The 25,637-nt window shown below is 39.1% G+C and overlaps 1 protein-coding gene across 7 annotated transcripts in view; it reads right to left on the reverse strand.

Annotated features, from left to right (window-relative positions):
• NCKAP5 (NCK associated protein 5) overlaps window positions 1-25,637 on the reverse strand; it is a 1,221,671-nt gene that overhangs the window by 211,859 nt on the left and 984,175 nt on the right. For all 7 annotated transcript variants that reach the window (XM_088828978.1, XM_088828971.1, XM_088828976.1 and 4 more), the window contains one exon: window positions 21,985-22,104. In XM_088828978.1, coding sequence (XP_088685104.1) covers window positions 21,985-22,104 — 120 coding nt within the window. The remainder of the gene's footprint in view (window positions 1-21,984; window positions 22,105-25,637) is intronic.

Raw genomic sequence — 25,637 nt, forward strand, 5'->3', positions numbered from 1 at the left:
GGAACATTTGTAACTATTAACTGAGACCCAAATGCATCTATTACCAAAAAGCTGGTCATTCCCAGGAATGCCTCTGAGGAAATACTCATGACATAGCTCATCACAAATCAAAAGATCAAGTCATTGTGGAAGAACTGATACAAGCAGCTGCCCAGATGCATATCAAACACATGCTAAGCAAAATAAGCCAGACACCAAAGTGTGTATACTATATGATTCCATTTATATTAAACTCTTGAAAAGGCAAAACTAATCTATAGTGACAAAAAGCATATCAGCAGTTGCCTGGGGCTGGAGATCATGGAGAAGTGACTGGGAAAGGAAACAAGGGAATATTTAGGGGGTGAATGAATAGGTAAAGCAAATATTCTTCAGAAGCGGATCACAACCATTGGTAGAATGGGTTTAATGTTTCCTCTTAATTAGGGTAAGGATGGGTAAGGACTAAGACATCAGAAAACATCTTTGAGGGGTCACCAATGAATACTATGTTATGTGGACCTTCAGTGTTTCAGCAACCTGGTCTGAGAATAGCAGCAACATTTAGCTGCTACTAAAATATAAACAGTCTGGAAGCTTAGTGAACAATCAATGGTGGTAATCTACCCAGCTGCACAAAGGGCATGTGGGAACATCTCAAATGTCCTGTTTTCATGTGGAATTAATGCAGTCGGTTATTTTTTCTTTTTGAAATGGACATAACATTGTAAGGGGAAGATAATTTTACATCAGAGGTGTCAGCTTGCCGATTATGTCTTGCATTTCAGCTTTCCCCATTTTTATGGCAAATTCTGCTCTGGTATCATTGTGATGGCTTTTGGCACTCATATTATTTTGAGATCTGTGCGCTAATTCTAGGATCTCAATGCCTGTCTTGAACAACATCAAACAGAATGAGGAAATATGAACAAGGTTTATTGGAAAACATCTGCATGCATCTCGCATCAAGAAGTGCACAACACATTTGGTTTTGAAAGTCTGATTTTCTTCACATTAAAATTACCTTGAAAGATACCTATTATGCAATATGATTCCTGTGACAGTATCCTTTATCTATCATCCCTTCATTCAATATTTAACTATTTGGTAATGAATAAAAGTAGATTATGATGCAGACCACCATCATGAATTCAATCTTAATTTACGATTCATTTCTTATTTAAGGAAGTAATAGACAGGCCTCACAGGGTCCCTGTAGGTCTTGAGGTTATAAGAAAATTTTTCTCTGAATGTGGGGAGAAAATTTACATTGTCTTGTTCAGAATCTCAAACGATTCTGTGATCCAGCCACAACCTTCCTCCCCTTCAAAGTTAACCAGCAGTTGAGGTAAATAGCTTAATTCCAGGGTATTTCCAATTCATTCAATTTCAGCACATCTCATACACATACTCTTGCTTAAACATTCACTCTGAGGCACTGAGGTAAAAGCCTGTAAGGATCTACTTAGAACTAAGTATCTCCAGAGAGTCTCCAGAAATACAAATACGCAGGAAACATCAAAAACAACAACAAGTCAACAGTGAAGAGAAACTGATTAAATACAGTAAATGTGGGCCTGAAGCCTCATTCCCTCAGACCAGTTTTTCAGAAAGATGAAGAACCAGGTCACTTTCTGGCCCTCCTCTGTTTCCCTGTCAGTAGATGCTGATCACTAGGGGGAAAGTGTACAACAGCTGTTCAGCTTCCCCCACATGACAGTCATTGGACTAGGCATTTTAGACATTTTTCATTGCTTTATTTTCTCAGATGAAAGATTAAGGTTCTTGGAATTTTAGGAGCCTGTCCATGGTCACCTAAGCAAAGACACTGGGCAGAGTTGGGACTTGAACCCAAGACAGCTTGGAGCTTAGTACTTGTTGTCTTTCTGATCCTCCACACAGCGATTCCTCCTCCCTCCCTGCCTAACGTGTCTTTTCCATTATGCCTCCTTGGAGGAGTGGGTGTTTTTAGTCAGACTGTTTCATCGAAACTATTTCCCAAAGCTGCCTGTTAGGTTAACAGCACATGTCTCATACTGAGTTCTTCCTCTTCCTTATGTAAATTTCATATGCATTACCCATGGCACAGTAGCAAAGGTGATGTGCTGTGAACTAGGACTCCTGAGTCCTGCCTGCCCTAAACAGGCCGTGTGACCTTGCACAAGGCATGAATCAATCTGAGTGTCAGATAACAAGGCAGGAAGATTATGTGATCTTGAAAGTTGAGATATAATATTCTAACTCTATTATTCCTTGGCATAAATATGTTTCTATTGAAAGTGATCTGATCATGTTACTAGGCTATTAGATCCATTGTCCTTATTTGGGGAAATATCACTTAGGCCCACCACAGTGTTGTCTAGCACTCAGATTATAAGGACACCATGCAAACGTATTCAACTCGATTTGTCTGTAGTGTAACATATTGCCAAATCGAGACAGATCCTTAAATGTCTTTTAATGGGCTGATTTGCTGAAAGTTGCTGTACCAGCCCTCCCTCCCTTATGCAGGCCAGGGGAAGCTAGGGGGCAAGAATTGGAGATGAAGGCATTGGCTGGCAGTGGGTAATTTGGGCAGGAAGTTTTGGACCAGGAGAACAACTCTGGTTAAGAACAAAAAGCTTCTAGGAATTTTATATTTCTGTTTGTTAAAAAGTAATAATACTCCAGACTAAGAGTAAGGGTTCAGTGAAATGACATCTGTCTGCTAATAAGGTATAGACCAACCTCACTATCAGAGATACCTATTTGGAAAACTCTAGATTTGATCAGGCCTGGCCTCACCGTGCCCCCGCCCCAGACAGATGTAGAAATTCTCTTGTAGCCTCAATGTAGCCCATACTAGGCTGGCAGAATTGCATGGGTGACTTCTCTGTATGCACAACCATGCTCCATTTACTTTGCATCACTTTACAAGTACACCCTGGTCCTTCTACACTCTTGCTTGTGAGGTAGAGTGAGGTAGAGATTTATCAGCCACAGAGCAAGGCTGGAGGCAGTGGTGATGTGTTTGTGTGCCCCGTCTTAGGTCACCATGAGGCAGCAGTGACACTGTCTTAGCAGTGTTCTATGAACAGGGTCTATGAACAATAGGGTGGTATCCCTCATTCCAGGAGGCCTCCGTGCAGCTGAAGGTCTGACCTCCAAATTTTGTACAAAACTCAGGAGTTATTTTAGTTCTTGCTTCTGAGACATGAGGCCAATGGCGATCAACAGAAATTGACCCAGGTAAGGGACACTAGCTGCTTTAAAGGCAGAAAAGGCTGCTGCAAATTGATTGAATGCAACTGGTTTGATGAACAGGAGCCTTGGTGACACTGCTCTGGTTTCCCAGTCTTACAAAGGTCCCCGCCCCCACACCTGTCCAAGCATTTCCATCAGAGTGTGTGAAAATATGACCTAGGCCTGTGTGTGTATGTGTGTGTTTAAGTGGTGGCAGGTGGGAGAGGGCATGTCTTTGTGCCCCTGAAGCTGGTCCTGACCGCTCTGGGGCAGCCAAGTACACAAGTTACACATCAGTGCATCAGCAAATGAGAGCATCTTGCCTTGGGAATATTTATCTCCCTCCATCTGATCAGTTTGGGAGCTATTGTGAGCATAGTCCTAGCACATTTCTGAGCAACCTCAGTAGGCCAGACACAGCTGAAGGGCACTCCCATTTGTCTCTAGGGTCTGACCATCCCAAGCTGCACTGAGCTTCAGACCTGCCGGAAGTTATCTCTTCATGGAGCCTCAGTCCATGGTAGGTCAGCTCTGCTGAGAGACTGCAGATGCTTCTATCTTGTCTCCTTGGTATATACCCCAACTTCCCCTCCCTCTTCTGACCCTGGACTTCAAGGATATGCATCATCACCGAAGGCTGACCAGTTAAAAGACTTGTTTCTGAGTTTCCTAAGAGCTGTATAAATTGTGAATCTCTACCTGGCTCCAGAAAGTGGCTCCTGAATATATCAGGCAGGTCTCAGACAAATGTGCCCTCTTGGTAAGAGAGGTGAAGACAAAGCCAGATTGCTTTCAGCCCTGGAAACAGTGGTCTTTCATGTCAGAGTTTGGGTTATTTAATCTTTTAGTGCCAGGTATAAAATTTCCCTGGTGTGACATCCACTGATAGCAACGGACATTCCACAACTTTGAGTGCCAAGAAATTAATGCTCCAATCTGCATAATCAAATCCCCAGGTAAACATCACCATGCCTTTCTCAGTACTTTTCGTCCCGTGCATTTTCAAATCCTTACATTTATCTAAAATTCATGAAACTGTAATGCTTAATAACAATTTTTACTGTGGGAGCTTTTAAGGTTACTATGATACACACTGACTGCATGAAATTCACTAAATTCAGAATTATCAGGTTTTCCTATATGTTTAAAATATGAAAAAAAAAATATATAGCCTGAAGGTTACATGTGACAAGGTACATTTCCTGAATTTACATTTCAATCACTTAGCCTGTTTCAATATAATGTTGGTTTATGTTCAGGTTTGAAAAGTTCTTTAATGTTAAAATTCTTAAAACAAACTTTAGAAGCAGAAGGCTCTGTACTTTTCATCAGTTTCCTTAATTTATCTGAACTAAATTTGTCTGATTCTACTCAGACAAAAAGCTAGAAAGAATGACTGTAGAAGGTCACAGTGGCAGAGAATTCAACTAGCATGGTGACTCTTCAGAAGCTTATGCTTTTCCATAGAGCTCAATGAATTAATCTGATATTATTGGAAGGGGTTGGGAAGGACAAGTAATAACAAATCAGTGAAGACAATTTTAAAATTTTTTAGTCACAATTAAAACCAGACTCTGGGCTTAATCTAAATATAAACCCTGATACTAAGCTTAATCCTGAATCTAGGCTAAGAATTGCCTGATACCTTAACAAACTCCTATGCAGCCTTCAAGGCCCATTTTACCTGTCACTACCTCCTGAAAGCCTTCTTTGATATCCCAGACAAAATTACTCTTTCCTCTGAGACACTGTGCTGGTAAATATTGCTGTTTAACTTACTATTCTGCTACACAATTGTTTGTTCATGTTATGTCTTAGTATTAAATGATAAATTCTGCATCCTCAGTAGATGGTCAATGAATTTTTCTTGAAATAATGAATACAGCAATATATTCTAGCTGTCTCATGAATATGATTTTAAAGCTTGATGCCCAGGTATTCTGAGAATTTATACTGTTTGAAATTAAAACCCAACATCATTACAGCAAGAAAAGAAAAGCAGGTTGCAGATCAAATCTGGTTCACAGATGTTTTATTGGGCTTCCTCTGTGTTATAAAATAGTTGAATCAGGAGCCAACATTTAAAAGTCAGGAGACTGCACACAAAAGTTTGCACTTCCAACTTCTTAAAATGTCTAAATCTATGGTAAAATCTAACAAGCATTTCTACATGTCACATGTGGCGGGAGCTGGCAGCTGGGTACACAGCTTCCCTTGCTTATCCCTTTAAAGCATTTCCATTTGCAATGTTGCTTTTATTTATTTATTTATTTTTATTTAATAAATGGTACAAAGCACAATGCCAAAAACATTAACAGTTAAACTTTCATCAAATGAAAAAATACTATAGAATACACAGTTGTAAAAAGCTACATTAAGTTATTTTACAACTGCCTCAAGCTGCAAAAAGAAAAAAATCCCAATGACATACCTAAGTTATCCATCTCTCAAAATAATGCCATTTATGTTATAAACCACGAGCACCCCGTCAAAAGACGGGAACTCTTTTTGTTAATTCATATATATATATATACTGTATCACTTTGCTATACACCTGAAACAAACACAACACTGTAAATAAAATATAGTACAATATAAAATAAAAATAAGTAACAGACCTTTGGGGCTTTACACTGAGTTAGAGTTCCTATCAGAGGGATAACAGCACCACAGCTGTACTTAATCCATATGAAGGAGGCACACGAATGACTGGATTACAAGAGTTACAGGAATGAGAGCCACTCACCTCCCAGAAACTACAGCTCACAGAAAACCAACAAAGGCACGAGATACAGACCATTTACTTATGAATGTGTAAAACTCAAGAAAGTCCACATTATTCCCACAACATGTTGAAAGTGCTTCAGAATTCACACAATACTAATTTTCTTATGGTTCTGGTTAAATTATATATACCAGTTTATAACAAATGGTAAAATCTGTAACTCTGTTCAAAGTTTTAAAAGATTACTTAAGAATAGTTTCTTGTATTTCTATGCCACCTTTATAGCTCTGGTTTCTCATTTCTTAATTAGTAAATTCAGCGTGCAGGTTCTATCCCAGGCTAATTTATACATTTCCGGAAGGAACGGCCTCTTGAATCCACAGAGTGTTGAGGTGGGGAGCCCCCAACCACGTCAGATTCATTTCACATATGATAATATACGTTTCAATCCATTCTCCCAAATTATCCCACCCTTGCCCTCTCCCACAGAGTCCAAAAGACTGCTCTACACATCCAAGTCTCTGCTGTTGTCTCGTATACAGGGTTATCGTTATCCTCTTGCTATATTCCATATATATGTGTTAATATACTGTATTGGTGTTTTTCTTTCTGGCTTACTTCACTCTGTATAATAGGCTTTGTTTTAATGTTGCAATAGTGTTGCAATGTTGCTTTTAGAATATTAGATTTTTCATTGTTTCAGGTGACAGGTGGTTTATGCAGAGCTATCCGTGTACTCTTTCAGTTCAGTTCAGTTCAGTTCAGTCGCTCATTCGTGTCCGACTCTTTGCAACCCCATGAATCACAGCACGCCAGTCCTCCCTGTCCATCACCAACTCCTCGAGCTCACTCAAACTCATGTCCATCGAGTCGGTGATGCCATCCAGCCATCTCATTCTCTGTTGTCCCCGTCTCCTCCTACCCCCAATCTCTCCCAGCATCAGAGTCTTTTCCAGTGAGTCAACTCGTCGCATGAGGTGGCCAAAGTATTGGAGTTTCAGCTTTCGCATCAGTCCTTCCAATGAACACCCAGGATTGATCTCCTTTAGAATGGACTGGTTTGATCTCCTTGCAGTCCAAGGGACTCCCAAGAGTCTTCTCCAACACCACAGTTCAAAAGCATCAATTCTTTGGTGATCAGCTTTCTTTTAAAAGCAATTAATACATATTTGGTATATGTCTAGTTTTAAGATGAGACAAAGAACAGGAAGCCAGGTGCCTTCTATTAAGTGACTTAGATTTTGGGTAGGGGCTTTGGGCAGGAGAGATAAGAACCCACATCCGTGAAACTATATGCAACATCAGTCCCTCATTCAAGACACATGATGTACAAACAATTCCAAGAGGAAAACCACATATGAGGTCCCACTGGAATCAGGAAGAGATAAAACTAAAGCAAAACACAAACCCCAAACTAAACCAAACAACAATAAAACTAGAATGCACTTAGAAGGAGAAATAAGTCCCCCTGGTTGTCCTGACATATCTAAACATAATATTGCAAAGTCTGCCTTCTTCATCTTAGGTGGACAGTGCCCTGAGGACCACTCTCCCTCCCTTCTCTTCTTGTTCCCTTCATGGTTGCTTTCTTTGTGCAGCCATCTCCTTTTATGTGCTCTGTGGGCAAGCCTTTACATTCATCCCAGAGGTTCACTCAGTGCACTCAACATTTAGTGAAGCTCACTTTATTAGAATTTTGCATTGATAGGGTTCAGAGGCCAATAAGTCAAGGCCCTTGTCCTTATGAAAATAAAAGCCAAAGCAAGCAAGTACAGTGGGAATCAACCCTCACTTCCTTATAACAGGCCATGTGTACCCTCAACAATAAGGTAGACAGGAAGCACACCATGACACATAAACCAGTAAGCCTGAGTATTGCATCAAAGAACAAAAGCAGAAAACATCCCTCAAATGAGTTGGGAACGAAGAACAAACATGCAAGAAAAAAATATATAGTGTATTATAAAGTAACGTATAAATATAGATTAGGACCTGGTGAGCCAGGTATGTGTAGGAGATTGGGGGGCAGGGTGGTTATTCCAGGACCACTTTCAAAGCATATTGATTCAGAAAAAGGACTGAAAGGATGCCTTCACATATTTGCACAGGCTGTTCCTTCTGGCTGGCATTTATACTCTCCCTTATCCACCTAATAAACTGCCATTCATTTGTTTAGATGCACATGGAGGCACTACTTCCTTTGTTAGGTTTTCTCCAGGCACCTCGTCCAATAGAGGTACCCCTACTCTGCCCATCCCCACCCTCCATAGACTTTCATATGCCCCTCACCGTATCACTCTGTTCTTTCCATGGCGCTTGCAGACTGAACTGTTGAGAAACGCGTTTTACCACTGAATCCCTAACACTAGCAAACTTTTGATGTTCTGATCTGGTTAACTGAATAAAGAAGAGTGGCGGCGGGTGGGATAAGGGTGGGTAGAATAGCATTTTGAATGGAGGAATGACATACAAAATGGAACAGTTGAAAGAAAACCTATGTCATGCTCTGTGGAGTGAGAATGTTTCTGCTTGGCTAGAGTCGAGAATTCGTATCAGGGAAAAAAACAAAAATAAGGCTGTTGAGGGTAAAGCAAGTCCACAGAGGGCCTTGGATGCATTGTGAAGAGGAGAAAATCACATCGTGCCATAACCCTGAAGATTCTTTCTCATCTCCTCTGCTGCTCTTACTTGATTCCAAACCAACCTCGTGTGGAGCATCTCATCATTTCAAGCCCTGCCCTGCAGGAGTTGTGTGGTCTTTCAAAGTGTCCCTTCATTCTCAGAGAGGTCACTTGCTGCACCTCAGACAAGTTAACATCCTTTGCAGGGCTCAGTGTGTAAGACAGAATCTCTGCTGCACATTCTCCATGTGTTTTCATGCCTGACAGGTGTCCATAATGAAGCCAGCATGGTCCTTCTGATCATGCAGGCTGAGAGATCACTGCTGGTGGGTACTCCGCCATCTGCACCCTGATAGTCCTCAGCATCCCTGAAGCATCACCACACTGCTCCTCCTGTTGCTCTGTGGGTCTACAGGGCAGGGCTTGCAAGAGGCTGCTTCTGTGGCCAGCACACAAGCAGCTCAAGGTCAGAAACTCATAAGGCAAACCTACAACCTAGCAGCATGGGAAACCAGGTAGCTGCTCTAAACTTGTGTAGCTGTCCCTGCCTCTTCTCTTCACTCCCTCATGGCTTGTGCCTTAAGAGAGGCACAGGTCAATCAACATGCAACCCTTCCATAACCAGAACTCAGACCTACTGTTCCATCCTTCACCCAATCCCTCACTCACTCACCTACTCCCCCATATTTCTTTCCATATCATTCTAATGTCCCTTTGATGATTTCTACTTTTCATATCACTTTATTGTCTACATTTTGAAAGTGCCCAAGAGACAGACAGGTAGACTTTTAAAAAAACAAAACGCATGCGTGCTGTCACTGCAGTTCTGTCTGACTGTTTGTGAACCTATGGATTCTAGCCTACTAGGCTCCTCCATCCATGGGATTCTCCCAGCAAGAATCCTGGAGTGAGTTGCCATGCCCTCTTCCAGGGGATCTTCCCCACCCAGGGATTGAACCCACATCTCTTATGTCTCTTGCATTGGCAGGCAGGTTCTTTACTACCAGCTCCACATGAAAAGTCCCATAAAGCAAAATAAATACATTTTAAAATGTTTAATATGAGTAGCATTTTCCAGTTTCTCTGAATGGCCAAATACACTAGAGGAGATGGTTTTGGGATGGCTGTTTGATGGTTCAACTCTGGGTACTTCTGTGAGGCTGTGTTCAATTTGCAATGGCAAGTTCCATAGTAAAAACATAAATGCCTAAAAAAAAAAAAATCTCTGCTTCTCAGAAACTAAAAATTAAAGGATTAAAAATATGAATTGGATACCTAGGTACAAGGGATTGATACAAAAATACACATAAGTGGACAGAAAAAGGCATGGTCTTTGAACCAAGAAGATCATAGTTTTATTGTTGTTAGAAGTATCTCCCTCAAGGGTGATATCATCAAGATGGTGACACAAGTCATTCCTGAATTTAGTCCCTCTCACAAGAAGATCAGCTAGTAACACCAACATAGGTGAGACACCCCTGTGAAAATCCCAAAAGATGGAGGCAAGATGGAAGCTCCCCTCTAGACCACAGAGATTGAGAAGGCCCTCATTAGAAGGGTGAGAGTAATGGCTATACACTGATCCCGTCACCCCACCCCCAGGAAGGCACAGCAGCACACTGGGAGGACCCCTGGGCCTGTGGCTTCTCTAGTGAGACACAAAAAGCCCAGGGTGCACGGTATTGTGAGTTACTCCCTTGGAGGCACAGTTGGGTCTCACCCCACGGCTATCACATTGTGGGGCTGGGGCGGGAGGTACGGGGAAGGGCTAACAGTAACCAGGACTTGGGTCTTAGCATACCAAGTTCCTCCTAACGGTGGAGAAGGAGATTTCAGCCTGTGACTTTGCCCATCTGCAGAGCCTAGCTGGTGACCTCATCTGGCCAGAGTACTTGATGCACAGTTCTGCCTAATCTGATCCCTAAACAAGCTGTGCTGGTCTTGGGGCCTGTTCTGCTGCACCACCAGGCAGGAAAGCAGGCTCCTACTGTTAAGAACAGTCCTCAGTTACACCTTATCAGGAAGCATAACCAGAGCACCTGGAAGGCTGAGTGCCCTACGTTCTAGCTGCACTTGCAGGGACACCTGAGTAGAAAAGCCAGCCAACAGCTCTGTCTATCCACAGAACCAACTCAGTGGCTCTGCCTGACCAGGAGGTTCAGGGAATAGTTTTGCCTGACCTTGGTTCCCCAGGCAGTGAGAGATACCAGCTGTTCCATAGCCTTGGCCAGGTAGGGGAGCAATTTTTATTATATCTCTTAACTACTGAGTATAATGCCAAACTAGGAATCCTGAACAGCAAATATAAGCAACTATGGAGCCCACTCTACAGCTGCACTTGAGCAAGAACCAAACCAGCAGTTCCATTCACAATCACTAGCCACTATTCACAATCAGTGGCACTCCTGAACTCAGGGCTCAGGCAGTGGCTTCATCCAAATAGAGACCCTGATAGCAAGCTCCATTAGTCCAAGGATGCTACCAGGTGACCTGTCAGAATCTCAAGATGAACTGGCAGACGAAGGACTGCCTCTGACTAAAAGTGAAAGAAAGGGTTAGTTGTCAGTCATGTCTGACTCTTTGTGACCCCATGGTCTATACATGGAATTCTCCATACAAGAATACTGGAGTGGATTGCCATTTCCTTCTCCAGGATCTTCCTGACCCAGGGATCAAACCCACGTCTCCTGCATTGCAAGCAGATTCTTTACCATCTGAGTTACTAGGGAAGCCCTCTGACCAAGGGAATCTGTAAAGTCTCTAAGTGGAAACTGCTTTCTTAAATATACAAATACCAATGCAAAGAGTCAAAGATCACAAAGAATGGGGTAAATATGATGCCATCAAAAGAAACTAATAAAGCTCTAATATTAATAACTAACCTTGAAGAAATAGAGATCTATTATGCACTGTCTGACAAAACATTCTGAATAATCCTCTTAAAGAAGTTTAGTAAACTACAAGGTCACACAGGCAACTAAATAAAATTTGGAAAATAATGCATAAACAAAATGAGAAGTTCGACAAGGAAACAGAAACCATCCAAAAAAACCAAACAGAAATTCTGTAACTGAAGAATACACAGTCTAAACTGAAAAATTCAATAGATAACTTAAAGGTCAGACTCAATCAAGCAAAAGAATTAGAAAATAGGTCATTTTGAAATTATCCAGTTATTTGAGCAAAAACAAAAAAATCAAGAGTATAAAAGTCTATGGGGCTTAGGGGACACACTCAAGAGAAATAATATATTCATTATGGTAAAGGACTGTTTCTGCTGGAATGAACCAGTAAAATCTGGAGGAGGTGATCATATATGCAAATGCACAATCAAGAACATCAAAAGTGAGAAAGATAAAGAATTTACTGAACAAACAAAAGCTAATAAATATCACCACTAAACCTGCCTTACAAAAAAAGCTACAGGATGTTCTTCCAGAGGAAATAAAATAATGCTCACTAACATCATAAAGGTATATGAGTGGAGATACAATGCTCACTGGTAACTGTAAGTTATATAACAGTATATACATAGGCAAAGTCAGATTATCTAATATTGTGATGGTGTTGCATAGTTCACTTACAACTCTAGATTAAAACTTTTTAAAAAAAGTATGAAAAATAACCATAGCTACAATGATTTATTATTGGATACACAATACAAAAATATGTGAACTGTAACACCTATAACCTAAAATGTGAGAAGGGAGAAGAAAAAGTGTAGAGTTTTATGCATGCTATTGAAATTAAGCTGTTCTCAGCTTAAAGTAGAATGTTATAAATATATTTTATGTAAGTCTCATGATAACTACAAAGGAAAAACCTGTAGTAGTTACACATGATTATGATAAACAAAGTATACTGCTACAAAAGTCATTAAATCACAAATTTAATCAGTAAGGAGAACAAAGTTTTTACAAGACAAGCAGAAAACAATGAACAAAATGGCAATCATAAATCCTCACCTACCAATAATTACTTTAAATGTAAATGGATTAAATTCTTCAATCCAAAGACACAGAATGAAAATTTTTTTAAAAAATTAGTATCATGCTGTTTACAAGAAACTTACCTTAGCTTTAACTACACACATTCTGAAAGTGAAGGGATATAATAAGATATTTCAAGCAAATGGTAAGAAAGCAGGGTTAACTATACTTATATCAGACAAAACAGAGTTGAAACTACAAATGTCCAGAAGAGACTAAGCAGGTCATAATCATAGAGTCAATCAATCAACAATATATGACAATTATAAATATTTATGCACACAGTATTGAAGCATCTAAATATATGAAACAAATACTAAAAGGAGTAAAACGAAAAATAAACAGCAATACAGTAATAGTTGGAGACTTTAATATTTTACTTTCAACAGTGGATAGGTCATCCTGCAGAGAATCCATATGGAAACAGTAAATGTGAATAATGATATAAATTAAACAGACCAAACAAGACACATACAGAATATTCCATTTAACAACACCAAAATACACATTCTTCTCAACTGGAAAGATCAATTTCTAGGATAGATCATATATATTAGAACACAAAATGAGTCAGTAAATTTAAAACACTGATATCACACTAAATGTTTTCCAAAAGCAGTGGTATAAAACTAGAGACCAAAGACAGGAAAAAACAAACAACAACAGCAAAAAATCTCACAAATGCATGAATTAAAATAAAAACAAAACAAATTTCTGAACAACCAATGAACCAAAGAACTGAAAAGAGAAAAAAGTATCTTGAAACAAATAAAAATGGAAACACAACATAAGAAATTATGAGATGCAGTAAAAGAAATTCTAAGAGGGAAGTTTATACTAATAAACACATAGATCAGACAAAAGAAAGCTCTCAAATAACTTTGTAGCTTAAGGAACTAGAAAAATAAAGAACAAATGAGGCCCAAGAGTAGCAGAAGAGGGAAATAATAAAAGAGGAGAAAAAAATAGAAAAAATTAACAAAAAAATAATAAAGATTATCCAATGAAGAGTTTTTTTTTTAAAGGATAAATAAAACAGATCAACCCTTAGCTAGACTAGCCAAGAAAAAAAGAGAGATGACTCAAGCAAATAAAATCATAAACAAAAGAGGAGACATTACAACTGATATATTAGAAATGCAAAAGATCATGAGAGACTTTGAACAATGATATACCAACAAATTGGACAATCTAGAATAAATTGAAAAATTCCCAGAAACAACCAAGCTACCAAGAATGAACCATGAAGAAACAAAAAATCTGAAGAGACAAAGAATGACTAATGCGATTCAATCAGTAAACATAGATCTCCGAACAAAGAAATGCCTAGGACCTGATAGTCATTGGTAAATTTCTACCAAAGATTTAAGAAGAACTGGTGCCAAATCTTCTCAAACTCTTCCAAAAGACTGAAGAGGAGGGAACTCTCCAAAATTCATTTTATGAGGCCAGTATCACCCCAATACCAAAGCCAGATAAGGACATTACAAGAAAAGTAAACTACAGGTCAATATCCCTGATGTATATACATGTAAAAATCTGAACAAAGTACTAGCAAACTGATTTCAACAGCTCATTAAAAAGGTCATGCACCAAAATCAATTGGGATTCATCCCTTGGATGCAAGAATGGTTCAGTTCAGTTCAGTTCAGTCGCTCAATCATGTCCGACTCTTTGAGACCCCATGAATCACAGGCCTCCCAGGCCTCCCTGTCCATCACCAACTCCCGGAGTTCACTCTAACTCATGTCCATCGAGTCGGTGATGCCATCCAGCCATCTCATTCTCTGTTGTCCCCTTCTCCTCCTGCCCCCAATCCCTCCCAGCATCAGAGTCTTTTCCAGTGAGTCAACTCTTTGCATGAGGTGGCCAAAGTATTGTTAAACATATGCAAATCATTAAGTGTGATATATCCTAACAGTAGAATTTTTAAAACCCTATGATCATCTCAATAGATGCAGGAAAAGAATTTGATAAAATTCAAAATTCATTCCTAAAAAAACTCAACACTTTCTACGTAGAATGGATATAACTCAACATAAAAACATCATATATGATAAACTCACAGCTAATATCATACTCAGTGGTATTTCCTATCTATAAAACCTAAAAACTGCATAAAAATCATTTAGATATAATCTTGAACTGAATAAAGTTATAGGATGCAAAATCAATATACAGAAAGTCAATAGCATTTCAATATACTAACAACTAATTATCTGAAAAATAAGCAAAAAAATCCCATTTACAACAGTATTGAAAAGAATAAAACACTTAGGAATAAATCTTACCAAAAAGATGTAATATTTCTACAATGAAAACTATTAGACACTAATGAAAAAAACTGAAGATGACACAAATTAGTGGAAAGATATCTTGAGTTCATAGATTGGAGAAATTAATATCATTAAAATGTCCATACTACTTAAGTCATATATTGATTCAAAGCAGCCCTTTATCAAGATTCCAGTGGAATTTTTTTTTTTTTTTTAAGAAATAGAAAACAAATCCTAAAATTTGTTTGGAATCACAAAAGATGCTTAATTGGCAAAAGAGTCCTGAGAAAGAAGAACAGAACTAGAAGAATAACACTTCCTGATTTTAAATTACATTATAAAGCAATGGAAATCACAACAGTATGGTTCTGGCATAAAAACAGACACACAGAGCAAAGGTATAGAATCAAGAATCCTGAAATAAATCTGTGCATGATATGATCACTAATATCTGAGAAGGGAGCCAAAAGTGGTCAATGGAGAAATGAAAAGCTCTTCAATGAATGGTGATGGGAAAACTGGATATTCACATTTAAAAGAATTAAACTAAACCCCTATCTTATATCATTCTTAAAAATCAACTCAAATGGACTTAAATATAAGACCTGAAACTACAAAATTCCTAGAATTAAATCATACAGAAAAAAAAAAAAAAAACCACTCCTGGACATTGGTCTTGGCAATGATTTCTTAGACATGACACCTAAAGTTTAAGCAACAAAATAAAAAATGAATAAGTGGGACTATGTCAAACTAAAGAGCTTCTGCACTGCAAAGGAAACCATCAACAAAATAAAAAGACAAACTACAGAATGGGAGAAAATATTTGCAAGTCACATATCTAGTAAGGGGTTAGTATCTAAAGCAAATAAGGAACTCATATAACTCAAAAGCAAAATATCAAAGCCAATTAAAAAGTGGGCAAAGGATATAAGTCTTTTTTCAAAGAAAATATTCAAAGAACCAATAGGTACACAGAAAGGTGCTCAACATCACTATTCATCAGTTAAATGAAAATCAAAATCATATGGGTTATCACTTTTTCCCTGTTAGAATGCATTATCAAAAAATAAGAGATAACAGTGCTATTAAGGTTGTGCAGAAAAAAGAACCCTGTACGCTGTTAGCAGGAATGTAAATTGGTATAGCCACAATGGAGAACAGTATGGATATGATTCAAATAATTACAAACAGAACTACCATATAATCTAAGCATTCCAGTTAAGGGCCATACACTCAAGAGAAATGAAATGATGATACCAAAGAAGCGATTATCTGTATATCATGTTAATTTCAGCATTATTTATAAGAGCCAAAATGGGGAAACAGCCAAAGAGCCCAAACCTGTCTTCATAGATGGAAAAATGGATAGAGAAAATGTGTTATACATGGTATGTATATTTTTGATTCATAAGATATATTGATATATTTTTAGAGATATATTTATAAATTTATATATATAGATAATAGAACACTATTCAGCCATAAAAAAGAATGAAATTTTGCCATTTATGACAATATGGATGGACCGGGAGGACATTATACTAAGTGAAATAATTTGGACAGACAGTAAAAATTGCATGATCTCACTTATATGTAGAATTAAAAAAAAACTAACTCATAGAGATAACAGATTGGTGGGGGATGGGGAGTTGGAGAAACTGATAAAGGGGATAAAAAGGTACCAACTTCCAGTTATTAAGGTCAATAGGTTCTGGAGATGTAATGTACAGCATGGTGACCATGGTTAATAATACTATACTGCATATTTGAAATCTACTAGGAAATCTTAAAAGCCGTCATTGCAAGAAAAAAAATCTGTACATAGTGACAGATGTCAATTAGATTTATTGTAATGTCCGTTTTGCAGTATATACATATATCAAATCATTATACTGTATACCTTAAAATATTCAATGTTATTTGTCAGTTATACCTCAATTAAACTAGAAGAATAAAGTCAATTAGATTGTTGCATACAAAAAACAAAAAGAAACACCACTCCCAACATACACAAAATTAAATTCCATTAAAATATATTGAATTAAGGTTAAGCCATCAAAGCATACACTGAATACGTATTATGAACGATACTGTGGGTGGGTAAAATGCTACATTCAGCATAGCTGCCACCCTCCAGGAGATTTCTGTTTAGGTGAAATAAAAGTTAACATAACATCCCAAGTTATGGGGGCTCCACTGTGTGACCTCCGCCATCAGTGCCGTGAGAGTCTAGGATTCCATAATTGTACACAGGACAACGAGTGAACTGCTTATACCGTGGCATGGATTACCAAGACTATGGACGCGCCAGCAGAGGAGAAGCCCGGTAAGGACCACCATGACTCTGGAAGGCCCCTGAACAGCAGGGGAATCAGACCGGTTCTCAGAAAGCAGGGTTCACTGCTGAAGGACAGGTGGAGAGGTAAGTGTGTTGCCTAGTGTCCTGTCAAATAAGACTCTTGGAGAGATTTATACTCTGAAAATAAATTCAGGGAAGGGAAAATACATCAGAAGCACAAGAAGAATTTTAAAATTGTCTCCTCTCACCTGAAATGATAATATAAAACAAAACACTAGCAAAAAGAAGTCAACACTCTCAGAAATGACAGCAAATTTTTACACCGTGGTTCTAAGTTGTCAGATTCTCAACTGTTCGTGAGAATAATCTACACTATAACATTCTTTGCTTTCTATTTTGGTCCAAAGATAAGAGTATAGGACCCTTTGAAATATCAGATAAAAAGGAAAAGAAAAAAAAAACTGTGTTAGGCAGAAAATATGAGAATAATGTCCTATCAATATAACGATAACACAGGTGTCCAAAAGAAGACAGGGCAGAACACACAAGAGAGGGGAAAGTTGTGAATGCCACAGAGCAAGAGGTTTTCCGAAATGGGTAAATATGGTAGGCTCCTTACTGTGATTACACTGCAGAAGCCCTCTGATCTGACTTGATCACAAGTCGGCTGGTTAATCAAAATGTCAGAGTACAGAATCAGAAAATGATCCTCACGTCCATTTGTGTTCCATGCAAAAGGAGCACAGATGGGAAGTGAAAGGGAGCAACTGGACCCAGACCATGGACTTCAATCTCCACTCTGTCAATTACCGCTGGGTGACACAGGCTCTTTGTGCCTAAGTGTCCCCATCTGTAAAATGGGTACGGACACAGTTCCTACATCACAGGACTATAATGGAGAGTACACTGATGAACACTGTAAAGGTTGGAGAACAGTATTTGGCATCATAAGCACTATGTGCTTGTTAAATAACATTCTTTTTTAATAAGGCCAAGGCTGCTTCTTTTCCAGGGATCCTATTATTAGATCTTCCAATGTTTTCTTTGGCATCAAACACATAACTAGGTTGTGTTTTTCTTAACAGTGGAACAAGAACTTAAAACCACATGAGAAGCAACTTGCATGCAGTGTGCCTCCACATTTAATATAACTCCCCATCTCCTACAATATTTTTTTTTGTTTTTGCATTCAGTTCAGTTCAGTTCAGTTCAGTCACAGTCATGTCCGACTCTTAGCGACCCCATGAATCGCAGCACGCCAGGCCTCCCTGTCCATCACCAACTCCCGGAGTTCACTCAAACTCACCTCCATCGAGTCGGTGATGCCATCCAGCCATCTCATTCTCTGTCGTCTCCTTCTCCTCCTGCCCCCAATCCCTCCCAGCATGAGAGTCTTTTCCAGTGAGTCAGCTCTTTGCATGAGGTGGCGAAAGTATTGAAGTTTCAGCTTTAGCATCGGTCCTTCCAATGAACACTGAGGGCTGATCTCCTTTAGAATGGACTGGTTGGATCTCATTTGATCCCACTCTTTTAGAGATATGCCTTTACATGCTTTTGAAGCATTCAACTTTGTTTTATAGAAACAGTTCTTTGTGCACCACATTTCATTTGTTTATAATGTACTTAAAACCACATAATTATCAAGACAAATGATAGTCATGTGAGAATGAGTTACAAACATAACTCATTCATAACTCAACTGGTCAGACAAGTAAGTATTCTTGGTACAGAGCTCTCTGACAGTTCAGTAAATTGAGAGTGTAATTTAATATGATTTGTAAGTGACAAAGGTGAGCATTATTTAATCTGACCAATAAGTTTGAATAAAGTTGGAGACTCCAATTCCATTAAGAATGTTACTTTTGGATTTTATTTGCTATACCAGTTTCTTAATTCATTAGAATTTAGAAATTTCTCTTAATATAAAGGAACTTCTTAATCTGATTTGTTACTGTCCAAGTCCCAGAGATGCTTTACTAGAAACTGGAACCAACAGATAAGTTTATGGCCATTTTTAAGATTTAAATTTCAGGTTAGGTTTCTTTTCTTTCCCATCACTGACCTGGGTCTCTTTGTAAGTTTCCGAGAATCTGACAACCCTTAGAACTAACCTTTTTTATTCCTCCTATATCAGAATATGCTAAATAATATCCAGGTAACCCTCTCATTCTCTATTTTTGAGGGACAAAGAATTAACTATTTTTATAAATTATTTTCTTTTCCATTACTTACAATGTATCTACTAAACTCACAATGTGTTCAACAATCTTCTTTCTGTATCTCTCTTTAGGTAGCTACTCAGATTATACAGAATCATTAGACTGTATTCAGCAGATGACAATTAATGCAGATTTTAAGATAGGATGAAAAATTGTACTGAACCTGTAGTCCATGGGCAGAACCTAAAACATCTATCATACTCAGGACCAGGCATACTGATGGATTTGCTGCACTCACCAGCCATGCCCTCCAACAGACTGGGCTGGACCAGCATGGTTGCAGAGTTCCAAAGCATCCACACAGACAGGAAACGTTCAGAAGAGGTAGGGGTGTAAACCTCTCTTAAGTGTATGTAAAGTAACTCTCCAGCTTACAGAATGAATCTGGGTCATTTATTTCAATCAACAAATAATTACAGAGCTTCCGTGGGTGCAAGCAAAGCAAACTAACATTGTTTCTACTTTAGCCCATGCTCCATGATACACATTTATGCCATCAGAAAGAAAAAAACAAAAACACAGGTCACATGAGGAACAGACCACCTGAAAAGCCAGCAACTTTGTCTATGATTGTGAGTTCTTACATGTTAGAAGGCAGGCATCACCCTTTTTATTCTACCTCACAAAACTACTAATATTGTCAGTCCATCTTTTACAAATTTCATTTAAACTAGAATGGCTCCTGGAAAGGAGATCTATTTGGGGAGAAATAGTGTGTTGGCGGAAAATACCCAATGAATAAATACTGAGTTCTATTGTTAGAACAAACACCATCCTCTGCCATTTGGCTGTGTATTTAAGAAATTTGTGACAGCTAATGAAATAGCTTAAATATCTATGGCACATGTGCTTACTGTGAAAATAAACCATCGTGATTCATAAGCAGGAACTGCTGCTGCTGCTGAGTCACTTCAGTCGTGTCCGACTCTGTGCGACCCCATAGACGACAGCCCACCAGGCTCCCGTCCCTGGGATTCTCCAGGCAAGAACACTGGAGTGGGTAAGCAGGGACTAGAGATCCTTAAAAGTTATTCCAGAAAAGTCTCAAGTTAAAACAGGCAAAACGGAAGAACTCATGAACATGCAACAGCTGTTAAAAGTAATTACAATATTGGATCTTGATTATAAGAGAGCAAATGAGATACAACTTTTTACAGATGCAAGATTCTCTCTGACCAACATTTATCGTGGCTGGGATCAGGAAACAGAATAGAGATAGATGGTTTTTTCCCACACAATTTGTGACCCATAAATTATGAATTAAGCACTGATAGATAAAGCAGGGAGAAAATTAATTTAAGAGATGAGATCCATTTTACAATTCAGAGAGCTCTTTTCATTTGTGTGGGGGGGTATTACATTTTAAAGAGAGGCTTTACCAAACATCTTTCTTTCTATGACATGAACTACAATTTCTCATTATTTCCCTGAGGAGTCGGGCGAAGATGTTTGTGTCAAAGTTCAGGGGGTAAATTAGCAACACCGTTTCAACCATCTGGAAACATGCCGAACTTTCTAGATGACAGAAATGTTCTATACAAACACTGTGTAATATGGTGATGGACAGGGAGGCCTGGCGTGCTGTGATTCATGGGGTTGCAAAGAGTCGGACACGACTGAACGACTGAACTGAACTGAATATGGTAGCTGCTGGTCATGTGTTGACTTTCAACACTTGCAATCTGACGAGTTTGACATAGAAACTTAATTTAAAATTTCAATAGCACCATTTGGCCAGTGGTTACAGTACTGGACAGGCTAGCCAAGAGCATATCTCTTTCTCCTTCCCTTTCGCCAATTAGAGCAGGCCGCTGGGGTTTATCCTTCACACGCCGTACACTGCTCCTGTGAAATCCCACATACTCCATGCCAGCTTGGTCTCAAAAGGGCTCTGAGCAAGGCTCACTGGAGCTTGTTTGAGCAAATATGCACATTAAGAGGATTTTTAAAAAAACAGGCAATGGCAAATATCAGCTTTCTAGACCCCTCTGCCAATCCATGTGTCTTCCTGCACTCAGATATATTTTCTAGCACTTTCTCAGGGACAGCTTCAAAATGATTCAAATGGTCTGACTTTCCATGACTTTGCCTGTTATGAAGGCAACTTAAAGAGTTCAGTGAGAACACTTAGACAAAGAGAACTTGTAAAATACTGAGGCAGAGTGGAGGACGTCTTAGCTTGTGAGGAGGCAGGCTGCATAGAGAGAGATATGAAAGTGGAAAAAACCCCAGCTGTTTTTTTTTTATTATTATTATTACAGAGTGTTTGAAATAAAGAAATGCTCTTTGGCCATTACATAAAACTCTGCCTTGCTCATCAAGGAGTGCAAATGTACTAATGCTGGTTCCCAAAGCAATCAATTATTTTCTGACTCAACATCCCGGTTTCACTGAGTTAAGCAGAGGATACCTCTGATTGTTTCCTTTTTACCTGTTTATTGTTTGTTGATGCATTTCTTTACCAAAATTATCTTTAAGGAGTCAGAGATTTAAGAGACATTCAATTTTAATGACACCCCTTGAGAGGGGAGAAAATGGATGTTCTGAGGCAGTATGTTTTGCCCATGAAGACGGTGGTAACTTTTGAACTTAAGTCACTTCTTGTCAATAGCATTTCAGTAGCGAAGACTGTTTTCCACAAAAACACATACCTGGAGGAGGAGATCAGAAGTTGGTCTGACTCGCTGTTGGAAAAGGATGCTTAGCGTTCGATTCTGTTGTTCCAAATCAAACACTCTTGTTTTCAACTTTAGACATTCCTCCCTCAGATCCTGCAAAAAACACATTGAAAGGAAAAGAAAGTCTAAAATTGAAAGATACTTTGCATATTATAACCATATTTCATGTGCTATTTCAGACACATTAGTAAAAAATAGTATTTTTAGTCTTCAAACCCCCAGAAATAAATCACACATAATATTTTCTTCTACAGCCCATTGTCTGATAGAATTATTATGTTCAGGAAAGCCAATATAAAAAAAAAAACCCAACACAACAAAACAGCACCTTGAAATCAGAAATGCATTAATCTAGCATGCTATTTTTAATGATGGTAAATCTCAGTGATACAAAGTCAATTTAAGCTTCCACCTATATATTTGGCCTTTTCACTGTCTTCATAAAAGCAATCATCAAGCACAAGCCACAAGGACAGTAATGTTTTTGCAGTGAATAGAGATTTGATGAACTAAAGAAACTATCACTTTTGACGGGGCCCTTCGCTGTTATTTGTGGAAATGAGCTGAACTTCTCAATGTGGTCGCTAATTGAATCAGTGATGCATTTAGATGGAGTGAAGCAACTGTGAAGTGAAGGCTTACAAGGCCGCTTGGAACTTTCCCATCCTCTACACTAGTGGATTTTCATATCTTTTGGGGGTGTTCTGGTCTCAGTGCTCGGGAATAAGTGAAAGAACCATACCTCGGCATCCCCTTAGGGCAGCTCTTTTGAATAATAAATAGCGCAACCACCAAGAACTCTCCCTCAGTTTTCATGAGGGGAGCTGAGAAAACAGAGCTTTTGGATTCTCTGGAAACCCACCAAGGAGCTTCTTTCCAAACAAACTTACAATAAAGATACTTGTACTGACATGTCTACATCCTCTGATGAGGTTCAAGAAAGACCAGGTAGAATAAAGCCCCAAGGCAAGGTTCTTCAAAAGCTGACCCCTTTCTGTATTTTAAACTTTATCTTACACTATTTCATGATTTTTTTTTTTCTTTTAAACAGGCTTCTGCTCTTACCATGTGAAGAACAAGGGTCTGCTTGTTCTCGAAAGTGTCATGTATTCTGACACCATCCTTCCTGCCTCACCTCCCTCTGGCTTCTCATCCACCTCCTCATTCTTCCAGTCCAAGCCTGGTTCTTTGGGTGATAACCAGCTCAAATTCTGTCTCCTTCCTGATGCTTTAATCTGGTATCCTCCATTTTTATCTGCTCCCTTTTCTGAACTCCAGTAAGCCCTCAATGCTTCTTCTGTGACATTTAGTTAATTTCACATACTGCTTTGTGTTGATTTTCTTTTATGCTTTGAACTTAATGTTGTCAATTAGGTAACATGTTCCTCAAAAAGCGTAAGAAGATACAGAAACACCAGCATGAGCATATTGTCTGACACTTCTTTCACCATCTAGTACAGGACTCCACAGAGTGGTAGGAGTTTAGTAAACTTGTGTGATTATGTTGTTAAAGGGGAAGATGATGGTGAATTCTTTTACTCTCTTGTGATGGTGGGATATATTACTAGTTTATCCATCTATATATTCTGATGTGGGGCAACTACAGGTTGGGCAACTAAGGGCACCTAAGATCTTACTTAAGGCTCTGCAAGCAAGACAAGGTGCCAGTCCACAGCTCTGCTCCCCGGAGTCACAGAGGTGAGTAGGGGTGTGCCATATATAACCATGTGGCAACCTGAGTGTTCAGCTAGAGAGAGATCTATTAATATCTTCCAAGGCTTTACCTGAGGTGCATCATCATTTCTAGGCTTATCCAATCTACTTACAGAAAGCAAAGAGACAGGGCATGGTATAATAGCTCAGGGCACAGATTATACTCCCCTCACCTTTTTAGGTAAATAGGAAGCCTATGCTTAGGATGTTTCCAACTGATTGCTGCCTATTAATGAAGAGCAGAGCAAAGGAATGTCATGTCAGAGCAAGGCACCCAGGTATAAGCTCTAGGAAAGCAGTGGTTGTAAAGTAGGGGCAGTGGGTGTGTGTACTCGTAAACGCGCATGCCACTTGGCAGAGGCTCTTTTGGAGGCCTAGGCACTGCTCAAATTAAAAGGCTAGATTGGTTGTCTTTATTTAGAATTCAACCTCTGTGTTTCACTTATGCTAATTTTTGCTCTTACCATGTATGTAACACTCCCTGCTCCCAAACACTAATTGTTTTCACTACTGCTAATTAAGCAATTAATAAAACTTGACTGTGAGGTAAATAAATATTAATAGTACCTATTGGGTGGGAAAACACAATCATTCTCTCTTGCAGAGGGAGGGGTGGAGACAGAAGCATATGAGTGTGGATTTGCAAGGAGAAAGCAGACTTGTAAGGAATACCAGCAACTGTTTTTAGCAGCAAAACTGAAAATAAGTTGAAAAGATCTCTTCAAATGAGTCTTTAAAAAAAAAACATAGAAGGGAAAAAAATCAATATATTCTATAACGAGTTTTTGTACCAGTGCCCAAATTTCCATGGCCATTACTATTACTTAAGGCAGTAAAAGTTCATTAGCAGGAACACAATTTATTGACCTTGAGAACCATTTATAACTCTTGGCTTATCTAGATCAGTACACAGAAGAGGGGAAAACAAACGGCTTTAGGAATGCGATGCAAGTCTTATCATCACTGACCAATACACATGAGCTGCAGAGAAAATTTGTAGACATTAAAGAATATTCTGTGTTGTTCTAACATTCTTCCTTTCTTCACTCAAGCTGTGGATGGTAAATGCTGCCAGACAACTCTCACCCCAAGAAACTATAATCAAAACTATGTGTGTGCCCATGTGCATATACATAAGTCAACCAGACTGGATATATGGAAAGAGAGAGAGAGAAAAACAACAATTTTTCTGACTACTACAGTGAGACCTGGGCAGAGAGTGTCAGCTGGCCGTCTTTTCTTCCTCTGGGCTCACAATGAGAACCCACTGACATAAAGGTGCATAGGACATTTTGAGGCAGGGTGAAAGGACCATTAGGCTTCCCTGGTGGCTCAGAGGTTAAAGCGTCTGCCTCCAATGAGGGAGACCCGGGTTCGATCCCTGGGTCGGGAAGATCCCCTGGAGAAGGAAATGGTAACCCACTCCAGTATTCTTGCCTGGAGAATCCCATGGACGGAGAAGCCTGGTAGGCTACAGTCCATGGGGTCGCAAAGAGTCGGACACGACTGAGCGATGGAACGGAACGGAAAGGACCATTAATGCTGACTCTGTCAGTTACAGAGATGGGAACTACACTATGCCTCCCAGGAAAAGCTTTAGAAACTAAAGAACTTTTCTGTTTAGATGCCAGCCTCTGAGATCATGGCTCCCCATAAGGGCTGGACCACCTGCCCTCACGCACAACCCTTCTTTTTCTCTGACTCCCTAGTACATCTCAGGTCTCAAGAAGAGGACCTCACTGAAAATAAAATATAGGGTTGTGTCTTTTGAAGCAAAAAAGGGAATGTGTTGTATAATTGTTATCAGGAAGTAAACAATGCCAAAGATTTGACTACATTTCATCTCATGTAAGTAAGTACAGTGGTCTTTGGGTTCAAGGAAATTAACAGTTTTATTTGTAATCTACATACCA

Source organism: Moschus berezovskii, chromosome 2, assembly GCF_049115385.1.
Source record: "Moschus berezovskii isolate FMDL1 chromosome 2, NW_MosBer_1.0, whole genome shotgun sequence".
In the NCBI taxonomy this organism is placed as follows: domain Eukaryota; kingdom Metazoa; phylum Chordata; class Mammalia; order Artiodactyla; family Moschidae; genus Moschus; species Moschus berezovskii.